The sequence below is a fragment of the Gracilinanus agilis genome, chromosome 1 (genome assembly GCF_016433145.1).
Source record: "Gracilinanus agilis isolate LMUSP501 chromosome 1, AgileGrace, whole genome shotgun sequence".
In the NCBI taxonomy this organism is placed as follows: domain Eukaryota; kingdom Metazoa; phylum Chordata; class Mammalia; order Didelphimorphia; family Didelphidae; genus Gracilinanus; species Gracilinanus agilis.
In genome coordinates, this window is record NC_058130.1 from 768,220,425 (window position 1) to 768,231,698 (window position 11,274).

The following is an 11,274-nucleotide window of genomic DNA, read 5'->3' on the forward strand; positions in this document are numbered from 1 at the left end:
ACATTGAATGAGTCTTATTTTTATAAATTTGACTCAGTTCCCTATATATTTGAGAAACAAGACTTTTAAAAATTGATTTTGCTTTATTTTTGAATTTTTTTCCCCATAGTTAATGATTCTTATTGTCTCTCTCCCCTCTTCCCTCCTCACTCCTGGAGCTGTCAAGCAATTTCACTGAATTATACATATGTTATCATTCAAATCCTATTTCCATATTATTCATTTTTGTAATATAGTAAACTTTTAAAACCAAAACCCCAAATCCTATACTCATATAAACAAGTGAAAAGTCATGTTTTCTTCTGGATTTCTACTCCCACAGTTCTTCTCTAGATGTGGATAGCATCTTTCTCAGAAGTTCCTCAGAATTGTCCTGGATCATTGCATTGCTTTTAGTAGCAAAGCCAGTTACACTCGATCATACCACAGTGTTTCAGTTACTGTGTCCAATGTTCTCCTGGTTTTGATTATTTCACTCTGCATCAGTTCATGGAGGTCTTTCCAGTCCTTATAGAAATCAAGCAGTTCATCATTCCTTATAGCACAATAGTATTCCATCATCATCATATACCACAATTTGTTCAGCCATTCCCCAATCGAGGGACGCCCACTCATTTTCCAATTCTTTGCCACTGCAAAGAGCACAGCTATATTTTTGTATAAACAGAATCTTTCCCAGAGAAGTAAGACTTTTATCAGAGATATTTGCTTTAATTTTTTCTCCCATTTCTTGATTTATGAAGGATACTTGTTATCTAGGAATTCTATGACTGACAATACTTTTTGATGTGATATACCATCTCATTTGATCTGTGTGGCCTTGGTAAGGTAGATGAATAGGTATTATTATCCCCATTTCATAGATGAGGAAACAAAGACTCAGTGAAGGGAAGGGACTTGTTTGTGAACTAGCAATTGGCAAAGCCAGGACTCAAATCTAGGTCCACTATCCTCAACTACCTGCCTGGTAGAAATGCTGAAGAACCTTTGCTTTTGTGGTTATGTGGACTGAGTGTGGATCAGTCAGTCAGCTGAAAAGCATTTATTAATCCATTACTACATACGAGGTGTTGTGTTAAGCCCAGGGAATACAAAGAAAGTTCCTGTCCTCAAGACATTCTAATAGGGGAGACAACATGCACATTGTATGGATTTGAGTTTCAGGGTTTTTTTTTTCATATTAAGTGGAGAGAATCTCCCTCTTTTTCTGCTTCTCTCCATATATTTCCATCAGCTGCTTCCATGAGTCCATGGCACCTTGCCCACCATTGTAGGTAGCCCAGTCCATATCCAAAATCAAGAGTCAATGGGGTTGCTCTAATGTGTCAGGTGTACCCAGCATTAGTGAGATTTAGATTGAAAATCACTGATCGAATCAACTCTCCCTGCTCTGTTAATGTTCAGTGCACCAGCGGAAGTTGGGGTTGATATTGAGATGTTTTGGATATGGCAAGTAGGAGATACAGGATTACAAAGATAAAAGTGAGATGATAATGGAGGCTCTGTAACTCACATCCTCATTCAAGCCCTCGTGCCCTCTCTTCTGGATCATTGCAATAGCCTCCTGAGTGGTTTCCTCAACAGTCTTCCTCTACTCCAACCCAACCTCCATGAGAGCTGCCAATGTAACTTTCCTTAAGTAGGAATGGGAGTATGTCATGCCTCTACTCAAGGAAGGAAGGACAAAGGGATTGAATTCTGATCTGGTATTCTCTCTCTCAGGAGAACGGAGTGGGCCAGCCTTGTGATCCTAATCTCCTGTTCTCCAGGCAGGAATCTAAGTCTTTCTCGGAGAAGGGCAGAGGATACCTTAGAGCTAACCAAGTTGTGCTTTTCTTTGAGCCACATCTAAGGCAAATTCACGTCGACACACTTCACTTACATAAGCAGCACATCTACCCTGCATATATGGATGTGTACATACCATGTATTTATGTTTCTATTGGTCATCTTTCTCCACCTCCCCCAACGTCACCCCATATGAGCTATTTGAAAGTAGGGATTGTTTTATTTTTAATTATTATTCACAGTTCTTATTTTTTGTTTATTTTTCACAGTTCTTAGCACAGTGTCTGGTAAAATTAGGTGCTTAATGGTTGGTTGGTTGTCCTTTGTACTTGATGAAGACCAAGAATGACATCACTACGGGCTCTGTCTTGACTTGTGCATAAATTGGGTTTTACTGAGACAGAGTTGTGTAAAGTCACCGTCCTCACTCTTTCTTCCAGAGTCACTGAAGTCAATGGCAAGACAAAAGGCAAGATAACCGGCAATGGCTCAGTAGCATCAAGTCCCTCACATTTCTAATGTGAACGAATCGATCAGATCCCCAATCCTCTCCTTATAAAAGCAGGTGGGTGCTGAGAGGGCCACAGGCAGAGAGAAGGGAGGCCAAGGTATTGAGGACATACTTTATTGACTTCTCAATTTTGCTCAGAACAGGCAGCTGGGCCAGAGCCATAGCTAGGTTGCTTTCTCCCAGGGCACTGAAATTTAAAGCGTTCCCAAATGTAACAATTCTTTAGGAGTGGAGAAACCACCTGAATTTATTGTGATGACTTACATTTTTTTTTCACTTTCTGTCTTAGAATGGACACCAAGGGCCAGGCACTGAAGGTTAAGTGACTTCCCCAGGATCTGAGGCTACATTTGAACCCAGGACCTCCCCTCTCCAGGCTCACTATCCACTAAGCCACCTAGCTGCCTTGACTTACATTATTTTCTCATGATGATTTAGAAAGTTGATTTAAAGGTAGTTTATATGACTCCCCTCAAAATCACTAGTTATGGCACTGACCGAAACCAACACAAGATGGGATGGAATCCCATTGGAGGTGATGGAAAATTAAAACAATCTCTCTCTGCTGCTCCCCAAGCTAATCTCAGCTGGGCTACTCTTACTTGCATGAGCAGATTAAAGAGATAGCTCCCCTCCCAGAAGAGAATTGTGACAAACTGTACTAAAGAACAAAACCTGGAGGACAGATGGTTGTTAAAATGGCTGGAATGTACTGGGAAAGTTTAAAAAAAATATCGCCCATGTTGTTCTTTTCTGGGGAAGGATGGCCGGGGTTTTCTTTCTGAGATAACCAAGGTGTCACCCTCCTGGATGCCATAGTACTCGAGGGAGAAATCCATGTGGAGGGGCTGTCCCTGGAACATCAGAATATGGTCCCCTGGGGACAGCCCTTCATTTTCTTCAATCATCCTCATCAGTTTTCCGATGAAGTCGTTGGACCTCATGGAGTAACCATAGATCCTGCTTCTGGAGAATTTGATGAACAGCTGGATCTCCGAGTTGACTCTTCCCGATAGCCAAATGGTGACATCGGAGAAGATGCCATAATCTGCTAGAGAGTAGTGGCTCCTAAGGGTTTGCTGCTTCCTACAGCCAGGCTCTTGGAAGAACAGGTACTGCTCCTCGTACAGGAGGCAGGCTAGCTCTGGCTGCTGCTGCATTTGTTGGATGGGGTCATAGGGATCTACCCAGATGGTCAGGTCCTCTCTGTTCTGGCTTCTCACTGTAACTTGGATAGATCTTGCTCTCTGGGAGAGGGAGAACAAGGGAAATTAAGGTCAAGTCTCTTTACTTGGCATTTTAGTCGCTCCACATACCATCTGCCCATGCTTTGTCCAGTCACTTTTATTTACTACTGTTCCAGGCTGGCAGAGATAGGGAGGCATAGACAATTGGCTCGAAGGAGTTGGAGAATCCATGCTTGAGGAGAAGGGAAAAGGGGGAGAGAATGGAGAAGAGAAGAGAATGGGAAGTGGAGAAAGGAGAATGGATGGGAAGGAGGGAAGAGGAGGGGAAGGAGGGGGAAAGAAAGAGGGAATGAAAGGTGAGGAAAGAAGGAGAGGAGAGGGGAGAGGAAGGGGAAAAAGAAGGAAGGGGAAAAGGAAGGAAGGGACAGAAAGGGAGAAGGAGAAGAGAGGAGAGAAAAGGGGAGGGAAGAGAATGGAAGGGGGATTTAGTCTTGAGGTTAACTTAGAAAGGGATAGAGTAAAGGGGCATTTCAGAGCCAATCTCCTTTTTCATTAGGCATCTTATCCAGATGTAATTTATCAGGAGAGGGGTTATTAACTCCTCCCCTTTTTAACATATTTTATCCCCCCCCCCCCTCCATCTAATAAAAAAACAATTTTTTAACCTTGATTTTTTAAAAGTTTGAGCCAATTTCTCCCTCTCCTCCCCACCAGCCAGCAAGCAATCTGATATCAATTTTGCACGTGTAATAGTATTAACCCTTTTCATTTGTGTGACCTGGACTCCTTTGGCAGTCTGGTGAAGCCTATGAAGCCCCCCATCAGAATAAGGTTTTGCTGCCTATATTAATAATTGGAGGAAATGCCAAACTTCGTTTAGAAGGTAATGAAAATAAGGATTTTCCCCCATCCAAGTTTAGGAAGCCTTTGAACTCTATCAACAAACTCCTGATAAAGGGTGGGGCCCCGTAAGGAAAATTAAAGTAGCCACCCAACATCAACAGATCTAGAGGGAGGCCACCACCCTCTCAAGGAGGACTTAGTGGGGAGCATGGACCAGAATGGGAGGATCCTCATGGTGGGAGTGAGAGAGAGGAGGGGATGACAAATGAAATCTCACCTCCCTAGAAGTGCTGACTTAACTGATATCTGGATTTTAAGTCCAAGAACTGATTTGAAGAGACTGATCAGTACCTTCACATCCCAGGCTGGGATCTGGTAGTCATCCTTGTCTAAACAACATATCTGCTTCAGGCACTGGGCAGCTCTCTGGGCCACCAGATCCCATCGCTTTCCCTCTCCTACATTGTGGGTGGGATCCACTGGGTCCAAGATGACAGGTCTGTAGGAAAAGAAGCAGCTTGCTCTTGGATTCTTTATGGCAAAACAAAATATACCCCCAAACCACCAGTACTTGGCAGGGACCCCAGGAAAAAAAGAGCTCTTGATGAACTGAGCTCAGATCTTGGAGTCTGAAGTTCTGACTCCAGCCCTCTAGCCCTTTCCTTATAGTTCTCTCCCCTTCCTTCTTTCCTTTCTCCTCTCCTCTTCCTTCTCTTCTTTATCCCCTTCTCTGTTTTCTTTCAACTCCCATTCCCTCTTTATTTCTCTCTCCCTTCTTACTTCTCCACTTTCTTTTTTAAAAACTCTTACCTTTCATCTTAGAATTGGTACTAGATATCCATTCCAAGGCAGAAGAGCGGTAAGGGTTGGGCAATGGTGGTTAAGTGACTTGTCCAGGGTCATACAGATAGAAGTGTCTGAGGCCAAAGTTAAACCCAAGACCTCCTGTTTCTAGACCTAGCTCTCTTATCCACTGAGCCACCTAGTTGCTCCTCTTCTCTGTTTTCTTCAACCTCCTTCCCTCTTCTCCCTTCCCTTCTTCCCTTTCAGCTAACCTTCTTTCTCCTAACCTTTCTCTTTCCCTTTCCTTTTCTTCTCCTTCCTTTCTTTGCTTTCTCTTGCTCTCCCCTCCCCTTTTCTTTTCTCTCTTTCCTTCTCTACACCTCCTTTCTTCTCCCTTGGTCCCTTTTCATCTCTCTTCCAGCCTACTTCCCCCCACCACTTAAAAAAAAAGTCTCTATCTTGCCTAAGCTCAGTGGGCAATGGTCCTTCAGAGGCAATTCTACTGATCTGCTGATCAGAGTTGAAGCTTTGATGTGGCCTTGCTTTTCACCCCTTTTTTGGCATCCCGGTGGGGCTCACTATGTCAGTGCCAGACTTAGTGAGGATCCCAGATTGGTTTTAGTTCAAGTATAGCTCAGGACGCTTGAGCTCAAGTCAACCACCAACTTCATACCCCCTGGAAGCAAAGATTTCAGGTATGTACCACCCTGCCCGGCTTTCTTCTATTGTTACAGGTGCCTTAGAAATGGGAGATCTTGCCATGAGCACACCTCTGACTTCCTCTTTCCTCCTATTGCCTTTTGGGGCCTCTCAGTGGGTAGGAAGGGGACTGCTACCTTTCCTTCTTTAGTTGCTGCTTCACAAAGTTCCCAATGATCTGGTCCTGGAGGCTGTAGTATGTGGTCCAATAAATGCAGATGTCTTTGTAGTCCAGGAGGAGCTCCATGACACTCACAAAGCCTCTAGACAGGTTGAAATTTTCTGCCTCATTGGTTCCCATCTCCCAGGCATAGATGGTGAGTAGTTCCAGGGCATATATTGGGGGTAGAGGGGCTTTGGGACAGTGGAATTTCAGATGCTATGGGAAGAGGCAGAGGAGGGAGAGGATAAGTAGGATAGTGGCAACACTGCTGGTAATCTGAGTAACACTGGGTGTCTTTTTTAACCAGAACCCTGAAGACTTCTTAATTAATTACCCTACTGGGTTTTGAGGAATGTATTTTGTAAGCCACAGGGTACTTGGGGTTCATATCCTAGCTCTGACACTAACTGGCTATGCAACCTTTGCCAAGTTTCTTAATTTCTATAAATCTCAGTTTCCTCATCTGTAAAATGGGATGAGAGAGGTAATGGCACACTTAGAGTGTGGATAGAGAGCCAATCTTGGAGTCAAGGAAACCTGAATTCAAGCCTTGTCTTTGATATAAACAAGCTGTGTGACCATGGATAAGTCCTTTCCCTCCTCTCTTTTCTCCTTTTTCTGCCTGCTAGGATCCTTGATCTTGGATTCTACCATTATCATGTTTCCAGGAAATCTCTTCACCACTAAACTCATCATCCTGTGACACTGTGTCAACTTTAACACACATTTTGGGGTGGTGAATAACTGTAAGGGGGCGGTGATAGTATGTGACAGGGGGTGCTAAGTAATATTTTTTTCTGGAAAGGGGGCGGTAGGCCAAAAGAGTTTGGGAACCACTGCTTGATCCCTCAGTCATGAGCATAATCTCTCCTCTCATAACTATATTTTTTGCATATGTATTTTTTAAAATTTGTGGTATTTATTTATGTTTTTATTTATCTGTGTATTCCCTAGTACTGTGTTGGCAAACCTATGGCACGTGTGCCAGAGGGGGCTGTTCTCCTCCCCTTTCTACCACACCTGAGGACATTTCTCTCATCCCCCGCCCTTCTGCTCAGCAGCCCAATGGGAGCTCTTCCTCCCTCCCCAGGCCGGGGTAAAGCAAGGGGCTCATATGTGGCGTGAGGGTTGTAGTTTGGGCACTTGGTCTCTAAAAGGTTTGCCATCACTGCAAGATTGGAAACTCCTTGAGGGCAGGAACAAACTTACATTTGTTTTTGTATCTCCAACTCCTAACATAGTTTCCTTTGCAAAGTAGGAGGCACAAATGTGTGGTGAGTTGACTTGCCTCGCCCATCTGTTTCTTTTTGTCTCTTTCTATCTGCTTGTCTCTCTCTCTGTGCCTGTATCTTGCCCCTTGCCTGCCTTTATGTTTATCTTTCTGTCTGATTGTTGCTGTCTCTCTTTGCCTCTCTGCTTGTTTCTGTCTGTCTGTCTATCAGCCTGACTCTGTACCTGCAGGTACCAGTGTTTCACCAGCCTCAGGAGGTTTTTCAGCTTGACGGGATGACTTTTTATGAAGCTCTTCTGGAGTTGGATGAAGGATGGTGAGAATTCCCCGGGGAGACCTTTGGCCTCAATCAGGTCCACATAGATCTCAGGGGGTGGTGGATCGGTGAGACGGCAGGATCCTGGGGAGGGAAGAATCGATTCTAAAAATGGTGCTGGTTGTGGGTTCAAATCTAGCCTCAGATACTTCCTAGCTCTGTGACCCTGGGCAAGTCACTTAACAATGTTTGCCTTAATCCACTGGAGAATAAAATGGCAAACCACTCACTCTTTGCCAAGAAAATCCCAAATGGTGTCACGAAGAATTGGACATGTGTGAAATCACTGAATAACAACAAAATTCAATGAATTTATAAATTATTATAAATAATTATAAAAATATAAAAAATAAAATGCAAAATATGTAAATATATAATATAAATTATAAATAAAATTATAAACTGTAAATAAATAAATAAACTGGGGCTTGCAATCTGTTTTGATAGAGGTTCAGAGGCTCGAACCAGATTAAAATGTAATTGGGTGAGGGGGGGCAGCTAGAGGATAGAGGTCAGGCTTAGAGTCAGGAGGACCTGGGTTCAAATCTATCCTCAGATTCTAACTAGCTGTGTGATCCTGGACAAGTCATTTAAGCCTAATCATCTAGTCTTTACTGCTCTTCTGCTTTGAAACCAACACACAGTACTGATTCCAAGATGGAAGGTAAGGGCTTTAAGAAAAAAAAAAAAAAAGAGGGAGCGTTGGCTTGGCTTGGGAGTCAGAAGACATGGGTTCGTATCCTACCTCTGACACTATCTGAGACCTCAGTGGGTCTGTGCCATCTGGGTCTTGGGTGCTTACACAATCTTGGCCTGGTTACGCCAAACAAACCTGTTTTATCTGCCAGCATGGAAAAAATTAAGGATAAAAATGCAGTCTGGCACAACCTGTTATTAAATGGAGAAATCTCAAGACTATGGAGTTTTCTATTACAAAAGGGCCGCCAGGTGGTGCCAAAGCACCAAGTGCTGGACTTGGAGTCAGGCCTGCATCTTTCTGAGTTCAAACTTAGCCTCAAACACTTACTGGCTCTGTGGCCCTGGGCAAATCACTTAACCTGTGTGCCTCAGTTTCCTCATCTGTAAAATGAACTCGAGTAGGAAATGGCAAACCACCCTAGTGTCTTTGTCAAGAAAACCCCCAAACTATCAAATGGGACTGAATTGTGAAAATTGCAAGCAAAATAGGAGGCATCAAAATGAGGGCACGGATCCCAGCAAAGTGGGACTAGCATGCAATAGTCCTGCTGCTGGCTTTCATTCTCCAAAGGCATCTGCCAAAGAGAAGGAGGAGCTGGAGATGTGGGGCAAGGAACAGCCTCGAGCCATTGGGAAACTTGGCCAAGATACAAGCGTAGGGGGGAAAGCAGACACTGGCCACCAAAGGAATCGAATTCTAGAAAATTTACCACCAAGGAGGGGGAATACTGGGGGGATCAGTGGATGGAGAGCCATACCCAGAGACAGGAGGTCCTGGGTTCAAATCTGACCTCAGATACTTCCTGGCTGTGTGACCCTAGGCAAGTCACTTGACCCCCGTTGCCTAGCCCTTACCACTCTTCTGCCTTGGAACCAACACACAGTAGTGATTCTAAGAGAGAAGGTGAGGGTTTAAACAAAAATTAAAAAAATAAAAAATAAAAAATAAAAAAATTGATGTTGTTTGTTCAGTTCTGACTGTTAAAACCATCTCTCCATGTTAGACAGAAACTACTAGGAAAGTTGGGGGTCTGATTGGCAGAAAATCTGTTTAGAGCAGCATTATACATTCCCACAATAAATTCCAAGCGGATATGTAGCCTAAATGTAAAACAACAACAACAAAAATCAGGAGTATGGAAGGGGGTGCCTTATAGTTGGGAAAATTCTCAACCAAAGGGCGGAGATGTTTATAAAAGATAAAAGAGATCATTTGAATTATATATGCATAAAAAAGTGTACAAACTGCCACGAGGTATCCTTGGACAAGTCTTGTCACCTCCAGGAGCCTTGATTTTTTCATATAAAATGAGGAGGTTGGACTGGATGGTCTCTAGGTCTTGGATGCAGTGAGGGGAGATGGGGTCACTGTTGCCCAAGCAAGGCCTCTTCTCTCTGGCACCTTCTCCCCAGTGGGATACGCTATAGTTTTCAGTCAGTCAGCTAGCATTTAGTAAGTGCCTGTTAGGTGCCAGGGACTATGCTAAGTGCCAAGCCAGATACACCTTGGGTCCTTTCTGCACTGAGGTTAGAGGACCTTTTGATTTCTCTCCTGAGATTCAGGCTCCTGGATAAACCAACTTCGTGAATCTGGTACCTTAGAAATACTGCTTTGTGCTTTTTTCAGGACTATAAATAGAATTTTTTTTGCTGCGGTCAAGTACTCCAGTAGATGGGGTAGGAACTGGGTACCACTCCCAGATAGAATGAGATGGAGGGAGGGATCCTGGGATTCTAGCACTTGGCGCCTCATCGCTTCCTATTTTAATTAATTCTTCTCTCCACCATGGTCCAAGTTCAGTTGTTTCTACCATGCTGATGAATTCCAAGTGGGTTCAAAGCCCCTGGGGCACAGGCCTCCTCTCTCTATCCTGCTTACAGCTCTGTCCTTCTGGCCCAGAATTCTTTCTCTGATGGGAATGTTGCAGGATCACTGGTTGTCCTTTCTGAGCTAGTAGAACTCAACATGTTAGGGACAGATCCTAGACATCACTTTCCTTAATTAATATTATGAAGTTCTGTATAATTTTCATAAAATCCAAGACTTAAAACTTTTTGAGAAAAATTTCAGGAAAAAGAAGCTCGTTAACGGAGAAAGTGCCATAAAGAAACCTCCATTGCATCAGAAGATCCAGAATGAACTTGGGGATGTAATTGATTGAACTGAAGGGGGTTGAACACATTTATTCTGAATATAAACTCTTATGCCAAAGGGGACCACCCCTTGACTGGCTTTTTGTCAATGTGCCTAGCAAACATTGGTTTTGCTCTCTCTCTCTCTTCTATTTCCCTCTTATCTTCAACTATTGTAGTTTCCTCTTAGAAAGTACAATATTGTACGCACCTTTAGCTAGAAGATCTTCTAAAATGTCATCAATTTCCTAGCTGGGTGACCCTGGGCAAGTCACTTAATCTCCATTGCCTAGCCCAGTGATTCCCAAAGTGGGCGCTACCGCCCCCTGGTGGATGCTGCAGTGATCCATGGGGGTGGTGATGGCCTCAGGCGCATTTATCTTTCCTATTAATTGCTATTAAAATAAAAAAAAATAATTTCCAGGGGGCTAAGTAATATTTTTTTCTGGAAAGGGGGCGGTAGGCCAAAAAAGTTTGGGAACCCCTAGTCTATCCCTTACCACTCTTCTGCCTTGGAATCAATACATAGTGCTGATTCTAAGATGGAAAGTAAGAGTTAAAAAAAATTATGAATCTATCATCCATGTCAATGGATAGAGCACTGGGCTCAGAGATAGGAAAATCTGAGTTCAAATCTAGCCTCAGACACTTGCTAGTTGTGTGTCAATTATAATATATATGTAAACATATGTATAATATATAAATATATAAGTATGTATTTATATATCACACATAATATAAATAAATATGATATGATATATATAAACACACTCACTAGTTGTATGTCAATTATATATGCAAACATGTATATAATATATAAACATATAAGCATATATTTATATATCACATACAATATAAATATAATGATATGATATAAATACATATAAACACACTCACTAGTTGTGTCGATTATAATATATA

At 42.8% G+C, this 11,274-nt stretch overlaps 1 protein-coding gene across 1 annotated transcript in view; it reads right to left on the reverse strand.

The window, feature by feature from the left end:
- Window positions 1–3,009: 3,009 nt before the first annotated feature.
- LOC123256899 (2'-5'-oligoadenylate synthase-like protein 1) overlaps window positions 3,010–11,274 on the reverse strand; it is a 34,827-nt gene continuing 26,562 nt past the window's right edge. Inside the window, exons 2-6 of the mRNA XM_044685452.1 lie at window positions 9,236–9,321; window positions 7,430–7,605; window positions 5,949–6,190; window positions 4,681–4,828; window positions 3,010–3,546 (exon numbers count right to left, since the gene is read on the reverse strand). Coding sequence (XP_044541387.1) covers window positions 3,022–3,546; window positions 4,681–4,828; window positions 5,949–6,190; window positions 7,430–7,605; window positions 9,236–9,321 — 1,177 coding nt within the window. The 3' untranslated portion in view covers window positions 3,010–3,021. The remainder of the gene's footprint in view (window positions 3,547–4,680; window positions 4,829–5,948; window positions 6,191–7,429; window positions 7,606–9,235; window positions 9,322–11,274) is intronic.